This window comes from Melanostigma gelatinosum (assembly GCF_949748355.1).
Source record: "Melanostigma gelatinosum genome assembly, chromosome: 5".
NCBI lineage: Eukaryota > Metazoa > Chordata > Actinopteri > Perciformes > Zoarcidae > Melanostigma > Melanostigma gelatinosum.
This window is the reverse complement of record NC_136638.1, coordinates 27,506,137-27,529,856: the sequence shown is the minus strand read 5'-3', so window position 1 is coordinate 27,529,856 and position 23,720 is coordinate 27,506,137. Positions and strand designations below refer to the sequence as shown.

The following is a 23,720-nucleotide window of genomic DNA, read 5'->3' as shown; positions in this document are numbered from 1 at the left end:
TGGAGGTTAGATTGAAACAATCAGTTATGAAGCTATGATTGAAGATAGAAGGTGACTGCTCTGACTTGCTGTTTATTGCATTCCAAAGACCTTCATCTTCTGCTTCAGACTGCTCTTATTGCGTCAACGTTGGAGGTTTTTATTTTCTCCAGAGCTCCACTTCGTCCCTCCTTTTTTCTTATGTATCTCCGAGACACCCCATTCAAGGCTCTCAGAGTTATAGCCGCCTTCAGCCGACAAAACCTTTTAGCCCGCCAGTGCCTCCTCCTCCTCCTCCTCCTCCTCCTCGCTTTTATGGCCTCAGCTCCGGGGCGAATGAGAAAGAGACGCAGCCGCCATGGTAATCTACTCAGCCTGTTAGTATTCCAGCAGCGAGTCCAATCCGTTATCAACCTCAGTTCTCACCTTCATGTCCGGCCTGAAGAGGAGTGAGATTGGCCCTTTTATAGATATCGTCAGAGCAAAGGGGTGAACCCTGCGCTCCGCTTCTGCTGCTCGCATTTGTTAACTTGACAACGTCAGAACGAACCCTCCGGCGATCAGCTGGATCTCGGCGGCGGGATATTAACGCGTCCAGAGGAGAGACGGAGAAAGTGGGTCTTGTAAATGTTGTTTACTCTGTTCTCAATGTTTATCGCTCGACAGCGGAGCGGTGAGCGATGGCCGCGTCGCCTCCGAGATGAGAGTGAACTCTTTGAGATTGGACGATCAGATTCCCACGGTGTCAGATCTCCTGCTGTACGTCAACAGGGAATGCAGGGTTTGCTCTGAGCTCATATCAAATCCCATTTGTGCTCGTGGGGCGTGGTATCAAAAGGAATATTCATTATTCTTTACTTTCAAGACTTCTTGTGCAAAATGCATCATGTGTTTTGGGGGGAATAGAAGTCAGTTTTCTCTAAAATAAAGACAAAACAAAACGTAGCATGGTGGTAAATCACATGAGGATATGTGCAGTGGACATCGTCATGCTTTTGGAAGACACTTTTATAAAATGTGTTCTTGCTGATTAGGACTCAAAAATATCTCATATGTGTCCCATAGTTTCGACTTTAATTTTAAACATAAAATACACACGATACAGGAAAAGTTATTTTACAGATATGTTTTAATATGTTAATTATAATGGATTCTTATGTTAATCCATTAGAAGAACAATAGGAAGTTAGCACAGCGAAGCTAACAGAGGAAATGGATTTACTTTATTTTGCTTTATTGACACAATTTACATCAAACGTCGTACGTGTTATTGGAGTCATACCTTTTTAGATTTACGTGGACTCACATTACGTCCCCAGTGTCCTTTCAGTTATTTTGTTCTTTTGCATCAAAGTAATGCAGTGATAAACGTCAGCACAGCTTTGATTCCACTGCAAACAGGAAGTGCTGCTAGCTCATTATAAATCGTACTCTTAATGGTGCCAATTTGACAAAATGTTGTAAAGTCTAAAATAAAACAGGTCTGTTGCCCACAGCTAAGTATCCATTAAAACTTTGTTCTGTGCTCACAAAACATCATTAGCCCCAAAAAGACGTAATAAAGAATCGAGTCATATTTCTGGCAGATGTTAAGTGGATTGGATGTCTGCACATTTCTTTAGATTAAAGAATATGTTTGCTTGTTTGTAGAAAGTCCAACAAAACGAATACTTGTGTTATTTTATCTTTTCCAACCTTAGCACATTCAATTTATTCGTCACCGTGTTGAAAGATCCCGTAGTGTCGTCCTTAGAGTCATTGAGGAGTTCATGAAATTCAGCATCGGTCCTGTGTGAGTTCTACTTCTGGTGGAACAGAAGAACAGAATCGCCTGCAGGGTCGGAGTACAAAGCAGGACAGGGTTATTTTTTTTGGTCAGCATTTGGCATTTAGAGCTGAACCTTCCTGCTGAGAAAGTGGGACATCTGTGGAGGCTGCGTCGAGAGTGTAATACATATTCAGCATCCTGTCAGACGACTATGTGCAGACGCGGCAAAGTGTTGTACATCATGCCGACTGGGCGTGTGTGTGTGTGTGTGTGTGTGTGTGTGTGTGTGTGTGTGTGTGTGTCCTGTTAGAGCGGAACAGGAGGACGGAGTGTGTGCAGCCGAATCACCTCCTGCTCCTCGTGACAACCTGCTGACAGCTGCGACTCTGCACAAACTGGGAGCTGTTTTTAATAATATGTATGTTTAGGTTTTCCTAGAGAGACTTCATGTTCAGTGACTTAGCGATTGTGATGACAGTGGTGGTTAAAAACTTGTTAATCTGAAAATAACCTTCAAAGCCGTCTGACAGATAACGAGCTCTCTGATTAAAACAAGTCACGAAGCAACCGATTACGCACTTAGTGCATCGTGGGAAACAGTGTCAGTCTGTGTCCGAAAATCTGATTCATCAGATTTCAAGTTGCCTGTTACAAAACGATTTATTAAAGATGGACAGTCGAGAATATTTGGTGATTCAAGATTCAAAGAAAAGAAGATGTGCTGGAGCTTTCAGTCGTATCACATGGTTCAGAAGCACACAAGTCCCTCCTTGTTCGAGGGACTTGAAGCATCATCAGTCATCCATGTTGGCTTATAGACTGAGTTTCATAATGTCTTCGTACAATAGGACCATGTGATGTGACCGCTCCAGAAACAGCTGCTGGATGCAGCTTGTGCTGAGATTGTTTTCTCATATGTTTGAGGGGGAAATCATAGTCTGGAGTTATTGCAAAGCTCTTATGGAGATTAGTGCTGAATTGATTATGATATCGTGCAACTATCAATTATTTTAACAAATTAACAGCATTATACCAGTTCATCTGCCCCCCCCCCCTTATAATTATTGACATTTTACAGACTGCACAATGTATGGATTAAAAATAATTGATTCATTAATAACCGTTGGTGCCATCTCTAATTGGTTCAATTCATTGTGAGAACACAGATGATTACATCCCTAGTTTTATATAAACAGCTAATATTGGTGTCTGTTGGGGGGGGGGTTTCCAATGAAATCTCATTTCAAAATGAAAGTCTTTCATTTCAGTAATGCATCAAATCTGGTATCAACATTTAGTTTTTCCATTCATTTCTGGGCGAAGTTGACTTCTGCAGAGATGCGTTCGCTCCACGTGACGGGAGGAATTCATTGACTCAGAAGCCGAATGCGTCACCACGACGACACGGGACCGGCTGCCTCGAACATTTTCATTTTCGGAGTTTCACGGATCAGCCTTCCGTGAAACGAGATTCATTCCCATGTTGCTGCGTGTGGCTGCTCGGCTGCAGGTGTCCATCCTGTTGGTCCTCCAGCAGAGAAGAAGAAGCTGTGACCGCTAACGCAGATCCACTGTTCCTGTTCTCATGGGCTCCAGGTTTCCTCATTGTGATCAGTCAGCAGCTCGAAGATTTAAGTTAAATCTATCACTGTATAAAATACAGTGTGTGTTCATGGTGATGAAGGACAACAGAGTTGAGATATTAAGATTTTTCATGCACACAATACTTGTTTGGAGATACTTTGACTGTTTGTGTCTTTTCATATCTTCACTCATGACTTTGAAACAATATATTTGATTTGAATCGTTTAATCAATGAATCGTGAATTGTTTCAGTGCTACTCAAATGCTTTCGTTGTTTTATCGTCTTGGTGAAAGCAAACATCAGTTGGATTCTGCTTTGATCAAGTTGAGCTCGTTATTTCATGAGTTTTACTTTCACCCTTCAAATCTGTGATGTGTGCTTCTCCTTTTACGAACAAAGTAATTAAACTCTGTTATCTTCTGAAATGCTGTAAATGTGAGAAACTAAATGTTTGTAGAATGTAAATGGTAGTGATTGATTCATTCAAGTTAGTGTTGAACTTAAATCGAATCAGTCTGGATAACAGCAGAGGCAACATCGATTTATTTCTAAATCCCCCAAAAAATAAATGTATTTATTCGTATCCATTTCAAACAGGTCCTGATCTGTCGGTGTTCGGTGAGGTGGCCTGGATGAGTTACACTGATGAAGCTCCGGATAATCCTCTTAGTACTAAGTGATGCTGAATGTGTGTGTGTGTGTGTGTGTGTGTGTGTGTGTGTGTGTGTGTGTGTGTGTGTGTGTGTGTGTGTGTGTGTGTGTGTGTGTGTGTGTGTGTGTGTGTGTGTGTGTGTGTGTGTGTGTGTGTGTGTGTTTGCAGAATAACACTGATCCTGGCCTGTCCCATGGATCTGAAGAACTTCCCTATGGACGTCCAGACCTGCATCATGCAGCTGGAGAGCTGTGAGTCACCTCACACACACACACACACACACACACACACACACACACACACACACACACACACCCACACACACACACACACACACACACACACACACACACACAGATATGATGTAGATGTCTCTGTGGCCTTTTCATTATTTGAACAGACATGAGATGAGTCACAGAAACAGGAGTTCAAAGAGCTCTGTAGTTCAAGGGTCAACGATGAGGGGAAGAACAACACAATGCTCAGTGGATGATAACGGGGGGGGGGGGGGCCATGAACGACTCTGTTGCTTCTGATTTGCAGAAATCAGTCTGCTACTTCAGCACCACGGACAGCGCCGCCGCTGTTCTGTTTACTGTTGTTGCAGCGACGGATCAATGAGTCGGGGAGACTAGACGACATCTTCTCACCACAAACTGGTGAAACGAGGACGCTTGGTGTCTCTACAGTCTAACTATGATGCTCAGTGACGGCATATATCAGCCTCTGCTCATTACATGCACAGTGCCTTTTCAAAATAAAGGTCTAGCACAGGTTTACTTGTTTGTTTTTTTACACAGCTACATGAATAGGTTGAGAACAAGAGGTTTGGGTTAAAACAAGTGTAATTGTGTGTTTGCTATGTGATATGTTATCTTCTGTATTTCATTGTGTCGTTACTTCTACTGCTCTTTATTCATTTTCTTTTGTTTTTTTCATACGTTCTTCCTTCATTCTCTACTTCTGGCCTTTGTTCCTTCTTATCTTCCTACTTTCCCTCTCTTTCCTCCATTTCTTTCTTTTTATTATTTCCTTCCTTTGTGACAAATACATAACTCGTAGTCTTCTCCACGATGAGTCAGATAACTTCAACTGCCGGTGATGTGAACGATCACTGGAGGGTTAGAGAGCTGTGGGCGCTGCTGTGGGCGCTGCTGTGGGCGCTGCTGTTAGCTGACGGCGTGACACGGCTGGGCAGATCACAGAATACTCAGCCGGTGTTGAACCGGTACTTAAAGCACCAAAACCTCTCACTGGGTGACCGTCCACCCCAACCAGAGACAGAAAGATCATCACCTCACAGATGAGCCACACAGCGATGAAAGCAGTCTAACCTCCTGCTCCTCGCTCTCTCCTCCAGTCGGCTACACCATGAACGACCTCATATTCGAGTGGGACGAGAAGGGAGCTGTGCAGGTGGCTGACGGCCTGACGCTACCTCAGTTCTTACTCAAAGAGGAAAAGGACCTGCGCTACTGCACCAAGCACTACAACACAGGTGAGTGCGTTTCTCTCCATCTGTCGCTGTTTGGCTTCCGCACTGTTACAACCTCCATCTCATCAGGAGAATTCAGTCCCTCATGAAGAATGCAGTGATGTTTCTGGGAACACGTTATTTTGGCAGTTTGTGATTTTCTGGGAAGTTTCCTGGAATAACAGTTTGAATATTGTTGTTGCTGAGAGATTTAGTCCAGAGTTTGGTTGAGTTCATCAGCAGTTGTTGATATCATGACGGCTTCTCTTGAAAGAGTCGCTCAATATGTTCATCACCAAATATTCACACATCTGGCAACACTGCTGGAGCCGTCAGCTTATTCTGTTGACACTCAAGGACCTTTATTCTCCATATATGTCGATTTGTGCGCTTGACTTGAAGCACATTTGAACATGACCATGTTCAGCTGACCTGCTGTACTGTGATTCATCAATACTATCCCTATAACTAGCACCAAACCAGGAGACAGAGTTACGTTAGCAGCTTCCTCCGCAGAGGAAAGTAGACTCCGAACTGACAGGTGGATGCTGGTGTGGAGGTGGAGGTTTTAAAATGGCAGCATGTGACAGCAGCAGCAGCACTGTCAGCATTAAGTACACGGCCCAACATCGAAAGGGTGCGCTTGATATACGTTGCAGAGCGAGGAGAGCGTCGCGTCAATGTCTTGAGCTCACTGCTCTGCTTTGACTGCAAACACCTCGCTTCATTTTTATGTGAAACACAAAGTGTGTATGTTGTTGACGTGAGAATGTGTCTCGATGAAAAGTACAAAGAATATCAACAAACCCTCCTCCATCGCTCCGTCTGCCCGTAACACTTTCTTTCTTTATCTTTCATCGTTCTCATTTCTTCATCCGTGTCTTTCTCTTCGACACGTTGCTCTCTGTCTTTCATCACGGAAACATCCTGTTTCTCTCCAGGATTCACGTTGCAAAAGGAAAGATGAGGAAGAGAGGAGGAGAGATACACGTGGAGGAGGTGGGGAGAGGAAATGAAGTAGAGCAGAAGAGGGCGGCATGTCTCCGTCTAATGAACGGAGAACAGATCTAAATTCAGAAGCACATCTTCTATGAAATGTAGAGCGGGAGACGCTGCGAAGCGTCTGCCTGGAGACTGAAATGCTGCATGAGTCAGAGACAGAATTTCATTTTTATGTGAAAGTGTGAAATGTGGAAATAACGGCAGAATACTGCACTGGAATGGAAAATATTCCCCAAATATTTCATTCTTCTCTTTCCAGTGTCATAAAAGTTTGAGTGTGACTGAGAGGAGAAAGAATAAACACTGAGCTGCAAAATAACTGTTGATTTATTCACATTATTTTCACATTATTTTCACATTCAAAGTCTCTTATGTGTACATATTCATACGAAAAATGGTAATATTAAAATAGATATTTTAGGACTAACTAAACTGCACTCTGAATTGTGTTTTGAGATCAACATATTTTCTGGGGATGTCATTTTTAGGAGACCTCTCCAGGAAAAGACTGAACAGCAGACGAATAAAGAAGAGAAGAAATGATGAAAAAGAATGATAGTTGAGACAAAGGAGAAGGTGGAGAGATAATAAAATAAGAATACGAAAAGAGACAAAGGAGAAGGGAAGTAAAGAAACCTTCAAAATAAAGGAAGTGAAAACAGCAAAAAGAGATGAAAATATGAATGGAATGGAGGTGAAGGGACAGTGGTGGAAGAGAAAATCAGGGGGATGAATAGAATGAGAAGGAAAGGATTCTATTAGTCATGTGAGAAGGAAGCTGAAGAACAACAGGAATAAATGAGAGCAGCAGAAATCAGAAAAAGAAACAAGTGAGGAGAATCTAACAGAGGACGGGGGGACAGGGGGACAGGGAGGACGGGGGGGACGGGGAGGACGGGGGGACGGCGGAGGACGCCACGCTCTGTTTCTCCCTTCAGGTCCTCCAAGTGTAGATGAAAACCATCTGTCCAGTCCACCTCGCCAGTCTGCAATTCTCACACTCCAGAGAAAGCACAAAATATATGAATATAAAATACACATCAGGCCGAGTAGGCGGCTGTCTGAAACAGAAGACTGAAATGTATTGCTGCAGAAAGACCATGTGACAAACTGAGAAGTTGAATGTGATTTTGGGGTCCAAAGTTAAGGGCGACAAAGAGAAATAAAGTGTTTTAACCAAATGCAAATTTTTAAGTCATACATTTAATTTAATTCATTCACTCAGCACCTTTCAACATATGTCAATAGGGTTAATGAAAAATGTTAAAATAAATTGTACCAATTAAAGATTAAAGATGTCATAACTGATAATGTTTTTGCTTCAGAAGATTATTCAAATGTTCATGAGTCTTCATGACTAACAGTAAAATGTTAAGATTGTAATATTATTCAAATAATGTGCTTTTATTTTGAAATTGACATTATTCTTCAAACATTATGCCTTTCTTTTCAAACTATCGTGACATTATTCTCACACTCCCTGCTGTTCATGACACTAAGACCGGAGATACGTTGCTATTTGACCTCGTGTTGTGTGTGGAGATGTGTTCGTTCATGAGGACGTTGACAACCAGCGCTTCAAACGGACGCAGGATACACGAAGCAGCCATCACGCGCATGCAGACGCAGAGTTTAAAGGCAGTAAATCTCCAGATTAACTCTGATGCACCTTCAGAAACATCCACTCAACAGGAAACCCGGTTCCAGAAGACGCTCTTAAAATAGTGCTCCAATAAGGTGGAACACGAACCGGGAATCAAACATCATGAGCAGATGACATTTAAATGTTTGTAAATGATTAGTCTCCATAGAAACTGTGATGCGAGTTTTCGTATCAATAAAACTAAAGAAACAAAACTTTCAAGGAATTATTCTTACACAAAAAAAAGAAAAATGACAGGTCGCAGTAAGATCCATCTCCAAAACACCAAACCACTGGTCACAGTCTGTGTGTGTGTGTGTGTGTGTGTGTGTGTGTGTGTGTGTGCGTGTGTGTGTGTGTGTGCAGCAGGCTGATTAGTTCAGATTCTGAGCCATCACTCACACAGAGGTTGACGTCTGCTGTCGCCGCTGAGGAGATGAACGATCCACCTCCAGACGAAAAGCCTTGACACGACTCAGCACCGCCACACACACACACACACACACACACGCACACACACACACATACGCGCGCACACACACATACGCACACACACACACACTGATGCATGCACAGACAATGGGGTGATAATCCTCTGCTTTGTTATGAACAGCAGGGAGTGTGAGAATAATGTCACGATAGTTTGAAAAGAAAGGCATAATGTTTGAAGAATAATGTCAATTTCAAAATAAAAGCACATTATTTGAATAATATTACAATCTTAACATTTTACTGTTAGTCATGAAGACTCATGAACATTTGAATAATCTTCTGAAGCAAAAACATTATCAGTTATGACATCTTTAATCTTTAATTGGTACAATTTATTTTAACATTTTTCATTAACCCTATTGACATATGTTGAAAGGTGCTGAGTGAATGAATTAAATTAAATGTATGACTTAAAAATTTGCATTTGGTTAAAACACTTTATTTCTCTTTGTCGCTGCTGCTGCTACTACTACTACTACTGCTGCTACTACTGCTGCTACTACTACTACTACTACTACTACTACTTCTACTACTACTGCTGCTGCTGCTGCTGCTACTACTACTACTACTGCTGCTAATACTGCTGCTACTACTGCTGCTGTCATCTCATCTCTGAGTGCACGTGTGTGTGTGTGTGTGTGTGTGTGTTACCGTGAGTGTACACACGCCTCGCTGCTTCCCAATCAAGCATTTAGAGGGAATTAAGGTGTCGTTTCTACTCAGATTTATTAGCTGCAGTCGATTGTGACTCGGAGAGAGAGGGAGCGTTTACCTGCTCTGTCTCTCCTCCTCCTCTTCCTCCTCCTCGTCTCTCCCTCTGTCGTTTTTATTTCTTCCCATCCCTGCATCCACCCAAACACACACACACACACACACAGAGAGAGAGAAAGAAAAAGCCCTGTTTGAAATACTAATTACGGTTTCTGCTGCATTGCAGGCCGCTTTTGTTTTCGGCTGGTGACGTGTTTAAAGTGCGTTTGTGTACGTGAGGCGTTTAAACACATACGGGACATTTCAACGCCGCTCACCCAAAACATTACCACCGACCGGCTTCATCCTTTACCGTGATGATTCACCGAACCAGGGCTGCAACAACTAATTGATCAGATCAATTTTAAAACATTGTTGGCAACGAATCAATCAGCTGGGTCGATTGTATAATGCTGTGTCAGCGTCTCCATGGAGTCAGAGTATGGATTACTGTCCAATGTCCTTCTGTAGCTCAGGCTCAGGTCCCTGATGAAGCTATTTTAAAGCTAACGCTAAATAACGCTAACGCCCCGCGACAGTGATCCATCAGCAAACAGAGAGAAACAGATGGAAGGCACTTCTATTGTCTTTGTTTTTAAATAAGCCTGTAACCGGACAGAAATCAGGCAGAGACGGCAGATTCAGCGAACACTAACTCGCTGGAAATAAAACCGGAGACACGATAACACACACACACACACACACACACACACACACACACACACACACACACACACACACACACACACACACACACACCATCTCCATCTCCACAGTGAGATGGAGGCCCGGCTGAATAATTTCAATCTTCTTATCAGATGGAAAATATGGACAGCACTTAAAAGCTCTGAAGTGTATCACAGCTATAAATCAAGTCCAGCCCCATCGACTCTCCTCCTCCTCTCCTCTCCTCTCCTTTCCTCTCCTCTGCTCTCCTCCTCCTCTCCTCTCCTCTCCTTTCCTCTCCTCTGCTCTCCTCCTCCTCTCCTCTCCTCTCCTTTCCTCTCCTCTGCTCTCCTCCTCCTCCTCCTCCTCCCCCTCCTCTCCTCTTCTCTCCTCTCCTCTCCTCCCCCTCCTCTCCTCTTCTCTCCTCTCCTCCCCCTCCTCTCCTCTTCTCTTCTCTCCTCTCCTCTCCTCTCCTCTCCTCTCCTCTGCTCTCCTCTCCTCTCTTTTCCCCTCCTCTCCTCTCCTCTTCTCCTAACAACCAAAATGTTGTTAGGTGACCAAAATGTTACAATTAACTTCCATGAAGTCAAAACAAAGCAACATTTTGAAAGGGTATAAGTTGTAAGACGAAACCTGTCAATCACAGTAAGCCCCGCCCTAAACATCCCCTGCTTTATGGTCTGTGTGACTCTAAATGGACCATAATGTACTAAATGAACATCACGCTGTATTGAAGAAGACTTGAAACTAGAGATTGAGACATAAACTCATGTTTACAATGTTTACTGAGGTAATAAATCAAGAGAGAAGTAGAGTCATTTTCTATAGACTTCTATACAACCAGAGGTTTAAGGTAATTCAGTATTGGCTTCACTTCTTGCTCATCCATCCGTCACAGTGTGTGTCCAACAGAGGTCGTCTAATTTTTACACAAATGAAAATGTTTGCTCGCAGTGGCTTGAATAGATTCGCTCCACAAGACAGAATATCCTTTTTATTCTGTTTCATGACGAGGAAGAGGCACTACCTTCTCTCTCGCGTCATCTGGTGCTGCGTGCTCCTCTGAACCTCCTCTCGGCCGTTGTACCGTAACAAGTAGCTGGCAGCACAAACCAACAGAACCACCTGCTGTGTCTGTGTTCAAGTGTTCACCTTGTTCGGTTTCATTTGATATTCGGCAAAGACGAGCGTTTGTGTCTCTCTCATTTCCCGCTGGTGATTTATACTTTGGCTTATAGCGCGAGAGCTGCAGAGAAGATGACATTTCGTCTGAAAAGCTGTCACCTTCGTCGTCAGTCCCGCTATTTTCCCCTCCGGCTCATCCTCCTGTTCACTGCCAGTCCAACATCCTCTCCCTCCTCTAATCCCCCTCTCTCTCGCTCTCTCTCTCTCCCCCTCTCTCTCTCTCTCTCTCGCTCTCTCTCTCTCCCCCTCTCTCTCTCTCTCGTGTGTGTCATGTCGTTTAGATAGAGAGCTAAGATCCCGTCTTGCGCAGCCTACAGCAGTTTGAAGTTGTCCACCGATGCGGTTTAGTGTGCTTAAAAATGTCCGTGAACAAATAATAAAAAAGGGTCAAGCGCCCGAGTTAACTCAGGCTTTAATGAGTCTGAGAGATGGAGGAACAAAGCTTGACATGGCCCTCTGGGTCTGTGTGTGTGTGTGTGTGTGTGTGTGTGTGTGTGTGTGTGTGTGTGTGTGTGTGTGTGTGTGTGGTATCGGGGTTATTCGTGGTCCTTTCATTTGAGTCGGGCTGCTGTAGATGTTTGTTCTCGGTCCACAGGGAGCATTGAGGAGGATGAAGCGGCCAGCTGTTCACCAGCTGTTTGATCAGCAGAATCTCATCTCGATAGTCAGACGGTATTTGCAGATGGATCGATATATTTCTGACGTCACTTACATAATTAAGTGACGCTATTTTTGTAGCTATTTTGATCCAAACAACAATATTCTCCGAAACCTAACTAAGTAGTTTCCTTGGAAGTTTATTTTGAAAAGACTATGTGTGTAACTAGTGGAAATGAAATGTGTTGCTGGCTTTTGTAGGAAAAAACACATAAAATGAGGAGTAATTTTTGTAAGATATCATACAAACTGCTGTATGAGGATCTTTTATTCGTGCTTTCTATCTTCTCTTGCTCCTCTCACCTGGATTCCTTCTTTCCCTCACACTGATTCACTTCTAATGCAAAAGCTTCCATCGGATCTCTTCTTTCCATCTATCTTACTTCCTCTTATCTTCCACAAACCGCTTCCTCACTTTTAATCAAACCAATCTCCACCCCCCCCCAGGTAAATTCACCTGCATCGAGGTTCGTTTCCACCTGGAGCGTCAGATGGGCTACTACCTGATCCAGATGTACATCCCCTCGCTGCTCATCGTCATCCTGTCCTGGGTTTCCTTCTGGATCAACATGGACGCCGCGCCCGCCCGGGTGGGTCTGGGCATCACCACCGTGCTGACCATGACCACGCAGAGCTCCGGCTCCAGAGCCTCCCTGCCCAAGGTGAGGACGAATCAAACGCACCTTTCACTGACCAAACATTGAAGGAAAACTTTATTTTTTGTGAAAGTACAGCAAAAAAAATGCACAAACAAATGTAGTGAGGGATTGTCAGAAAAAAGATGAAAGATATACAAAGAGCTTAAAGTTCTGCTGAATAATGAATGTTTAAAGCATGACGTGGATGTGGCCGCTGTGATGTCATCCGTTGGTGGAGTGTTGTTTTGAAGCCTAGAGTGCGACACATTGCCTGTCGCCATCTTGGTTTTCTGAAAACAGAAATTAAACAACAGGGAGGAGCTTAGTACAACCGAACGCTGAATGAGACATTCATAGGTGAAATTAAGAGGAGTTATGTAAAAAGAGAAAGATGGATGAAGAGGAAGAGAAGACAGAAGGGCGAGGAAATGGAAAATAAAGTGGAAGTGTATGCTAGCAAAGAGGCAGACAGACGGAGAAATGAGAGAGAAATGGAGGAAAAAGAGACAATCAACAGACGACACACACACACGCACACACACGCACGCACACACACACACACACGCACACACACACGCACGCACACACACACACGCACACGCGCACACACACGCACACACGCACACTCACACACACACGCACACACGCACACAGTGTTTGTTGACATTGGGTGCTTCATGCGCTCCAAAAATTGAACGAGTGAACCGTGATTCCTCTGCAGCTCAGCTGTCACAATAATGATCACACAGCACAGCTGAGCTTAGGTGGGCATACTGCTCAGACACACACACACATGTACATCTGAGTGTGTGTGTGATTGATAGTAGACACACACACACATAAACACACGGCTCGGCTCACACGCCACAGAGGAGGGATGAACCATGTCAGGCGAAGGAGATGAAAGGAGGTAAGTCAGGAGGAGGAAATATTACTGTTTGAGAGATTTTTAGCAAAGCAGAAGAATACTGTTGCTGTTATCACTCTACTGCGACACAATAACTCCTTTCATGAGGTTTTAAAGCTCCTAAATTACACAATGATCCTTGAGATAACACACGCAGGTGAGCGAATTGTCCTTTTATTCTGTTTGTCAGAAGAAATAATACAACTGATTCTGTGTCCACGACGCCTCACGAGGCTCCGACGGAAAGATGAGTGAATCTGAAATACGATTTAACCTTCTCACGATGAGTTCAACGATGTCTACGAGGTGATGCGTCACACTTTGGATGCCGTCTTCGTTCGTGTGTAATCACCTGAAACGAAGAATCGTGTTTTCATCCGCTCAGAATGAGCCCTTCATACCTAGATCGGGAGCAGGTCCTCTTCCCAGAGTCCAACATGTTTCTACAGTAGCCCAGAACGGACAAACCAAACACTGGCTCTAGAGAGAGCCTTTTGAGTTGTGTCATCACCTGAAGGCCAACCCCAGAGTCACTCACGAGCTTTGTCTGCTTGGGGTTTTGCCTCGCTGTATTTTTCCGCACTTTGTCCGCCATTCTCACAGCTTCCTACGCACCCAGATCCCAGACTCTGACGCCCAGAAACGTCCCATTTTATAGGAAAGTATACTTTTTATTGTGGCTGATTTTAATGGCTGTTTAGAATTTTATCTGATTTCATGGTAAAAATGATGCTTTCGATACACAGTATCTAACTTTAAAGATCTTTTGAGTACAAAATCTAAATCTAACGACCACAATAAGGAAAAGGCTCCGTTCGGCTTAATTCGGACGTTTCATGTTCTCAAGCTTTAATTGGCAGTAAAACTAAATGGACACCAGGAAATAAACTGATTAGAGACATGATGATTAAAGACAACAGTTAGTTGTACCCACTCTACCCAATCAGGAGAGACTTGTTTCATAAGTTAACAATGATTTATTATACAAGCGTCAAATATGAAAAGTGCAAAGTCTTTGGCGATTGGACTCCATCCTGAAGTACTATCACAGAGGGTAGGGGTACTGAGGTCCAACAGGCCTAATCCCCCCTGGAGTCCAGACACTGGTGGTGGTGATGAAAGGAGTCGCTGCAATCTGATGATGAATCAGGAGCACGACTGTGATGCTGACTGGAGGCGACTGGGGTGGAGGAGGGTTGCATCTGCTTCGCTGAAATGACAACTGACAGCAGCAGAGAGGAGAACACTATTTAAAGATTGACAGCAACGATATGATTGGCTTGAGGACCCGGTGTGCCGAATCTGGTTGGTTACTTAAAAGTGCACGCCCCCAATCAGCTGATAGAGTACTTACAAGGAGAGGAAAGATAGAGATTACTAGTGAGTGTCTTCCTGATTGAACTTGTGCTTGAGCTACATTTAATTAATTTTATATTTCCATCCATATATTTATCATTCCAACTGAAAAATAACATCCTATAGCAAAACATACAGAATCCAACAATTGAAATACCTTTAAGATCTGTTTTTATGTATTTTTGTTATTATTTGTATTCTGTCAGTAAAATGGAGTACTCTAAGAATCCTCTTTCAGTTCTTCTGCCTCTCTGTCTCTCTCTGCCTGGATGACCATCAACCCAAGTGACCCGGTTCACGGGGGGGGGGGGGGGGGGCATGAACCACAAGGAGGCTGAGCGGCGATGATAAGCGCTGCTGCGTGTTTGTGAAAGTGAGCCGAAGTCGTAGTTTAATTGGATCTTAAACGGCTGATTGTGGGTTTTCTGCTCTCTGTGTGTCAGAACGGGGATCTCCGTGTAATAACGTGTGGAGGCACAGCGTTGTTATGACAGGCCGGGGTGGCTGCACTTGAATAATGACACTTGGCGGGCAGATAGCAATCAGACAATGATCCAACCAGACTCCGTTGAGCACTTATTATCTGGACAGCCCTTAAACTGTCCATCTTGCTTCGCTCTTCGTACGTCGAAGCTGCTGCCACTCGACTGGTTTCATGTGCTGATTCGTTGTAATGTAGCTCTTTCGCCATCTGTCTGTTTAGTCCGTTCAATCTACTTTAACTATATGCAGCTAGTATACCTTTATATGTTCCTGTAGTAACTCATTCCAACCACAAGGTTTCCCACTCAGTGGTTTAACGTCCGCCCCCAGGTCTTAACATGCCTTAAAGCTGCATTCTCTCTTGTGTCCACCAGGGGGCGACTCCTCTGGTTGTATAGAAGTCTATGAGAAAATGACTCTACTTCTCTCTTGATTTATTCCCTCAGTAAACATTGTAAACATGAGTTCATGTCTCAATCTCTAGTTTCAAGTCTTCTTCAATACAGCATGATGTTCATTTAGTACATTATGGTCCATTTAGAGTCACACAGACCATAAAGAAGGGGATGCTTTAGGGCGGGGCTACACGGTGATTGACAGGTCTCTGCACAGCGTTATCCGGTTCGGGAGTTGTCCGTGTTTTCGTCTTACAACTTCAACCCTTTCATTGTGTGTTTTCACTTTATGAAAGTCAATGGGAACATTTTGTTCGGGTGTACTTAACTCCACCCTCTGGGGTCGCTTCTGGTTGAACAAAAACAAGATGGCGACGACCGAAAATGCCGAACTCGAGGGCTTCAAAAGCGTAGTCCACAAACCAAAGGGTGACGTCACGATGATCAGGTCCACTTCTCATAAACAGTCGCCCTGTCCAACCTGGATTAACCCACAGCTGACCACTCTCGATATAAATTGGAGTAAAATATTACATGCAGTGTATTGAGTACTGTACTCTGGAAACTTGGAGAAACTGTCAGGACAGTCTGAAGCTGGAAACGTTTTAAACTCGAAGGCATCACTTCCTCCGTTGTTGGAGTTCAGCATCATTATGATGTGACTTCCTGTTCCTCTAACACCTCCTCCCCTCCTCCACAGGTGTCCTACGTCAAAGCCATCGATATCTGGATGGCCGTGTGTCTGCTGTTTGTGTTCTCGGCCCTGCTGGAGTACGCCGCCGTCAACTTCATCGCCCGCCAACACAAGGAGCTGCTGCGCTTCAGACGGAGGCGACGACACATGAAGGTGAATACATCCGTCACATCTGTGACACAGTCCAACATTCACATTTACGTTCACATTTCTTTATCTGTCCGCCAGTTCTGTTTTGTTTTTGTGTGTGTGTCCCGGTGCCTCGACAGAGATATCAGCTGAAATGAAGACTGAGGCGTTATGAATGAGCTTTTAGTGCTTTTGAAAGAATAATATACGACTTAAAGATTCGATAAAGATGATTCATGAATCGAACTATTCTACTGATCCTCCATAGCTGCCGTTAACGTTGTGTCCTTCAGATGTTTAGATGCATTAGAGAAAAGACAGAAAGTATGTGAGGAGAAAAGATCTTGAAGAGGAAGTACTAAAGACGAGCTCTGTTTTCCAATGGTCAGACACAAACACTGTTTTGTCCACACTGGAGCCTCAGCTGTGCCCAGACGTGTTGTTTCTGTCTCCAAACACCCAAACAAAACAGAAACAAATTGTTTAAAACCACAGATGTGTTGTTTTTTAAGGGCTGAAAAGCGGCACCACTGCGGTGGAGATCCTCCCGTGCTTTTATCAGAATAAAACATTCGAGTTCGTCAGGTGGTCGTCGGGGCGATGCTCGGCATTGTAAACACGAAGAAAATGTTAAAATCCCTACTCCCCTCCGACAATATGTCAAGTTTATTTAATTTCCCAAAACTGATTTGGATATATTCAGTAAAAATGACGAAGCACAATGTCAAGATGGGAGTGTTGAGATGTATCGGGGCTCCTTCGTTTCTTCTTCCTCTACTTTCCTTCGTTGCTTTTGTCTTTGAAGTATTTAATCAGTCAATTCTGTGTGTCCGGTTGGATTCATCAGCCTGAGGCTGCTGTATTGAATAAGGAGTAAAGTTGTCAGGCCTGCGGGGAATATTGAAGAGCTGGTTGATTGTGAAACTGCTGCTGTGTGTGTGTGTGTGTGTGTGTGTGTGTGTGTGTGTGTGTGTGTGTGTGTGTGTGTGTGTGTGTGTGTGTGTGTGTGTGTGTGTGTGTGTGTGTGTGTGTGTGTGTGTGTGTGTGTGTGTGTGTGTGTGTGTGTATCTATACAGCCGGTGACCATGCATGAGTGCGTTCGCGAGTGCTGTCGTGCATTTGGTCGTGCCTGCCACGACCGGAGCTCCTTGATTGAGTTTGACACGTTTTAGTGTGTGTGTGAGCACGTTCGTGTGTTTCCGTATTTATGAGGACCGAGTGTCCTCGCAAGGCCAGTAAAGGTTACGTGGTTCCTGTGACGTGAGGACCCCTGTGCCAGGAAGTCCAGTTCAGGATTAGATTGGTTAAGTTTAGTGTGAAGGATGGAGACAGGATCAGGTTTAGGGTTGAGTTTGGGGAAAAGATCATGTTTGTTTTTTACAGTTATTAGTATTTGGGATGATTATTTTCATTTTTCAATGAATCAACGAATTGCTCTCTCTGTTCTGTAACGCGTCTGAAAGCAGTGAGGGGATGTCAAAACGCACAAACACTAGCAGATGTTTCTGCTCATGAAGATCGTGTTTTATGATCAAAAGCTCCAGAACGGCGACCAAACTGACCTTATAGTAAGAGAAAAGAAATGAAGAGAAGTAATGAAAAATAGATACTATAGAAGTAATACGTATAGTAGCAGTAAAAAAAATCACGTGATGAAGAATAAATAACAATAACGCATTCAAATAAATTAAAGCTAAATCAAAAATGTCAACTGAAGAGCTGACTATAGCTTCCCGTTTTACTTACTTAGCATATCCTAATAAGCAACTACGATGAAATCATTTCATGTGCAGAAATATGTTTTATTTTGTCTTCTTTCATAACTTTCATCATCTTCATGCGACCCCTGCGGTTAATCTCGTGACCACTTTGGAGGATCCCGCCCCTTACGTTGGGAACCGGCTTTCACAGACGACGTCTCGGACCTGATTGTGGACTTCATGGCACCAAATTAAATGAGCTGTTTGATGCCGTTTGTTCCGCGTGAGTTTGATGAAAGCGTCGGGGGGGAAACAGAGCCACGGAGCTGAGAGCGGCTTGTGGGGCAGAGAAAAAAAAAAAAGATATATGAAAAAAGTATAAACCCTAAATCCTATTGTTGTAATCCCCAATCCCCTGAGCTGTGATGGCGGGTGAAGCGGTAGATTAGCGGTCCGGCTGCCGCTGCACTTTCAGGTGAATCAGACTCGGCGAGAGGAACGTGGGCTCAGGACTGACCCACATCCGGCACGCCGAACCTTCTGCATGTTTCTGTGACACACGACGAAAGCAGGAGGTGAATTTAGGCGGCGGTGCTGTTACATCATTCGAGTTTTGCTAAAAGCAGCTCGTCTGTTCTATTGACGTCAACATTTTCACAGCTGAGGCCATTGTTTTGTGAGTGAGGACTTCTTATCGGGGTTTATTTTGCTGTCATGTGCTGCTGAAGGTGACTTTAGGACAGAAGCTGAGCTGAGTTCTGTGTTTCATGCTGTTCATTGCATGTCACCGATGGGCTTTTCCTGTCTCGAGGTGAGTTCAGGTGACTGGAGTCACTGGCTGTGATTTATTCATGAGGGGTTCTTTACCCTGAACATGTAGCACGAGGCGATTGTATGTGAATATTCACACTTCAGCTGTTACTTCTCACACGTGTTGAAAAATAAATGCGGTTTGTGGCGGTTTGTGGCGCTTTCAGGCGATTTTAATGAAAGCAGCAACCAAACGACAGAGAGATGGAACGGAATGTGGAAATGAATATTGGATAAAGTTTAATGAAAACAGATGAAGCTCCACAGAATGAAGATAAGAATAGGACAAACATGAAGACGGTTTTAATAACTCTGCTGCATCACTCGTGAGTTCCATAAACCTGAACCGGCAGAAAGCAAAGATGAACCACAGAACACTTTGTTTTTATTCCTGTTAGATTGGCTGCTCTATTTAATTAAAAAACACTCCAACGATGTCATTAAAACCTTGTTTTTGCTCTTACATGAGTAAGACTAACTACAAACTAGTAATACTACGTTGTAAAAACCCTCAGCTACACGTAAACGCAATTTAAATTTTAAAAGTACTGAAGTACGATCAGCATAATGTACATGAAATATTGAAAGTAAAAATATAAAAAGTGACGGTGAGGGCAATTTTAAATAGTTTTATTTATAGTATTGTATTTTTTGTACATTAACATGTAAGCAATGTAATACTTTGTGGACTGTTGGTCGTTAAATCCATCGTAAAACAATATTTTACAATCTCAGCACACGCGTTTGTATTAAAAATCAGAAAAATAGTCCAATCCTAAATCGCTCAAATATGGAAGCTCAGTAAGTGGCCCTACATGTCAAACTTTAGTTTTGATAATATGATGCAGTTACGACTGAACTAAAGGAGGAAGTCAGGATGTGATTGTAAAGAAAGAGACCTGCGTGTGTACGTCGTAAAACAAACTAACTTAATCTAACCCAAACTACAATGCTTTTCCAAAATTGCCACTCGAAGCTACACACTGCAGTCTGAAGCGTGGGGCCACTGACCAAGCCGCCATATTGCACAGTTGGAGGTGAGAATGTGATGAAATTTCAAATCAACGACTTAAAAGCCCAATATTTCCCTCTGAAGAGTAGCGGATAAAAAGTATAAAGTGGCATGAGATGGAGGTACTTGAGCAAAGTACCTCATAAGCGTACTTCGTGTCCTTAAACGTACTTGCTTCCCACCGCTGGAGCACAAAGCACCTCGACTCATCACGAACCCTTCAAAGCATCTTGTGTTTTCCACTATGAACGAACAGGACTTCTGAGGACACGAAGGAAACACAGAGAGCAATTTAAGGTATTTGCATTTGAAACAGGCTTCCGCCGAAAGGTTTGTATAATGTGCTCCAAATGTAGGATTTATTCAAAAGTGTAAAACAGTTTTAAATTCAGCTCCTCGGGTCTTTTTTACTTTGTATTCAAGCACGATGAATAAACCTGGAGAATAAATAAGAACGTCACCGTTAAATCCAGCCATGATGAAACTTCAACACTGACAAACACACACACACACACAGAGAGAGAGAGAGAGAGAGTGAGAGTGAGAGAGAGAGAGAGAGAGAGAGAGAGAGAGAGAGAGAGAGAGAGAGAGAGAGAGAGAGAGAGAGAGAGAGTGTGTGTCTTTGGGCGTCTCACGTTCTTAATTAACCTCTCTGTCCAGTCCTTCTAATGTGACTCTAATGTGATCCACGGACCTCCATTAGGGCTCTTAGAGGACTATCAGTCAGGTTCCAGCTCTCTGCAGCTCACGTAAACCCCCCGACAGAGGGTTCACTGTCCAGTTTGTGTTTTATGTTTTATTGTCGTCATTTTACCAAAAATAGTCCTTTTATAAAGAGTAAATAATGTGTCTGGAGTTCTGCAGAATTGTCCAGTGAAAAGGTCGTTCGTCGTGTTCTACGGGAATTACCAGCATGCTTAGGACACATCTTCAACTCCGCGCGTGCGCATTGAGTGCGGATGGTAGGATGGATCGGATTGGAGATATTTTCCCGGAGGGATTGGTCGGTTGTTGATCGTGGTCACAGCAGTGATGAATGGCTGCGAGGTGCAGCTGAGCGCAGATGGAGGTCTTTGAAATCCGAGGCGAAGAAAGTCCTCCAGGGGTTTTTGTGGCGTTTATGCAACTGTTGGCTGCACGTGCGCTGCTTTTAAAGACTTCTTTGAAGCAGCGAGGGCACATTCATGAACAACACTTCCTGTGGATGCATCAGCAGCACGGTCCGTCGGTGTCGTTGCAGTGCAGGTAGCTGCAGCAGTTGTTTTAGGCCCAGCTGTGCTGATTTGCTGTGCTTTCTACCCGGATGCTTTATTGATTCGTCAGTGACACCGATAGTCCGGAGAGAACCAGACAGAGGGAGAAAGCTGGCTCCAGAAAGACGGAGCGTCGAATGGACGGATACCGCAGCCCTGTGAGAGGGGGGGGGGGGGGGGGCATGCTCCTCCGAGTGTCCAGGCAGAGTGACACCCCCCCCTGCTGGGGGAGAGAAACAACTGCAGGGGGATCAGAGAGAGAGAGAGAGAGAGAGAGAGAGAGAGAGAGAGAGACATTATTTGTGAGGAATTATCTGTTGTGGAGTGAAATCACTTCTGTCAGATGCGTCAGAAATCACTGGGCTACACGACAAATCCCATCCGGTCTCACAGCAACAGCAGCAACAACAACAACAACAACAACAACACCGCGCATTTCATTGGCACCTCGAGGTAGAGAGCGAGCGTCCTCTTCCTCTTCTCCTTCACCTCAACAACACGAGGGGATAAAATGCTTCCTCCGCCAGCAGCTGACTCTGTTTTTAACGCACGCTCGGCCTTCTGGGAATAAAAGTGCTGTACAGTTTTTTTGGTGGTGGGGGGGGATAAGTGGCCCCCGAGGGACTCCCCACTGTTTAGGAATGACAGCGCCTTATTAGGCGAAGCGACTTGCTGATTGATGGGCTGTAATCAGCTCGTGTTCTTCGGCGTACATGCTGGTTCGCTCTCAGCGCTTTGACCTCGCAGGCTGTTCGGCAGCTTTGAGAACAAAGAAGATAAGAGAGCGCGGCGATGAGGAGGCGAGCAGCCATCTCGCCCACTGCTTCCGGATTAGTAGAGGAAGAGTTTCACTGACAGACTGGAAGCACGCGTTGTTGTTGTTGTTGTTGTTTTCTCTTCAATATAACTCACTGGAGCCAAATTACCAGATTTCCTTCATGTTAATATTCATATATTTGTGTGGCTGCCTGTTGGCTGAAGAACTGCTTCGACCTCTTGCCCTTATTACGCCGCTTTAAAGCCACTGGATGAGTTGAAACATGGATTCTCGTCAGGCCCTCCGTGTTCTTACAACACTCTAATGAACTGACCTTTTAGACCCGAGGGCCGCATGTAGGTTCCCGTTCAGTGGAACTGTATTCCACCTCCCGGATAATGTTTCATTTTGACGTTTTCTTAACGTAGTCTGCGTGAGGAATGGACGAGTCGCACAAACACAAAATGGATCAGCGAAGGAAAATGTATATTACATTTCCTTCCCCACAGCTCGGATGGAATTGCTTCTTGGGGGGGGGGGGGGGGGGGATTTCCTCCTCCGGCCTCGTTCAGGAGAGACTGATGCTGGCGGTAGTTGGGTCTGACTCCTCTCCGAATCGTGTTCTATGTAAATGCGGGTCCCTAAAACAAGTATCGGAGGGTAATACCTGCAGAGGAGATGGTGGAGGGTAGCGGGCCTGACGCAGTTTGCTTCCTGCTTCCTGCTAATCTGCTCGATTAATCAGAGGCGGACGTATCAGTGCTTCAATCGGGAGAGGAAAGCATGATGGATGATGAATGAAGAGGTCCTCTTGCTCTCTTTTTACCCTCCGCTTTTTCCCAGTCTTCCTCTCGTTCCATCCCTCCGTCACTCCGACGCCTTTGAACCTCTCAACGGTTCTTTGTTCTTCTGTATTTCTCTCCTAGCATTCTTCTTTATGTGTTGCTGTGTTTTCCATTCTCTACTTTTTTTCTCTTTCTCTGCTTCTTGCTTTTGTTTTCTGTCTGAAATTCCAGCTTTGTCTTCTCTACTCATCCTTTCTTCTCGTTCACTCAATTTCCTTTTCCCCTCCAGCGCTTCATCGAAAGGTCCTTTTACATTAAAGCATCAGGAATAAACAGCTGCAATCATTGTAGTATTAATATGAGCTTCATGCAAATTAAACTTCAGTTATTTTGAGACATGGTCACAGGATGAAAGGACGAGACGATGGTGAGATGGGTTTGAGAAGAGCTGCTCTGATGTGGCAGGAAGATGAATGAAATTGAATGAATGAAATTTATTTGTAGAGCGCTTTTCACAGACATAACATCACAAAGTGCTTAACAGAGCAGAAAGTTAACAGCACAAAAAACACAACAAATTACATACACAGCGAAAAATAAAAAATGAAAATGAAATAAATAAAAAATAATAATAAACATCAGAATGATATTGGTATGATTAGTGTTATTATCGTATTATTATTATTAGTGTTGTATTATTATCAGTAGTATTTGCTGTCACAGGTGACAGGCTATGTCCAGACTGGTGCATCACCTGCATCTTTAGCCTTCACACTAAAAAGACACGAAGACCCTCTCACTTCCGGCGGATGGATTCGCTAATTTTGTCCTCTTTTCCAGAGAATAAATAATAAAGAAATGAACATGGGAATTGGACAACTATTCTATTTTCTGAATGTGCAAAAGACACAATCAATATGTTCTCCTCAAAGCCGCCAGACTCCAGTCG

General features: G+C 43.9%; 1 protein-coding gene across 2 annotated transcripts in view; it reads left to right on the top strand.

Annotated features, from left to right (window-relative positions):
• glra1 (glycine receptor, alpha 1) overlaps positions 1–23,720 on the top strand; it is a gene marked incomplete at its 5' end in the record, with an annotated part of 79,564 nt that overhangs the window by 51,183 nt on the left and 4,661 nt on the right. For both annotated transcript variants that reach the window (XM_079268664.1, XM_079268665.1), the window contains 4 exons: positions 4,153–4,235; positions 5,345–5,482; positions 12,300–12,514; positions 16,332–16,478. In XM_079268664.1, the coding sequence (XP_079124790.1) occupies positions 4,153–4,235; positions 5,345–5,482; positions 12,300–12,514; positions 16,332–16,478 (583 nt within the window). The remainder of the gene's footprint in view (positions 1–4,152; positions 4,236–5,344; positions 5,483–12,299; positions 12,515–16,331; positions 16,479–23,720) is intronic.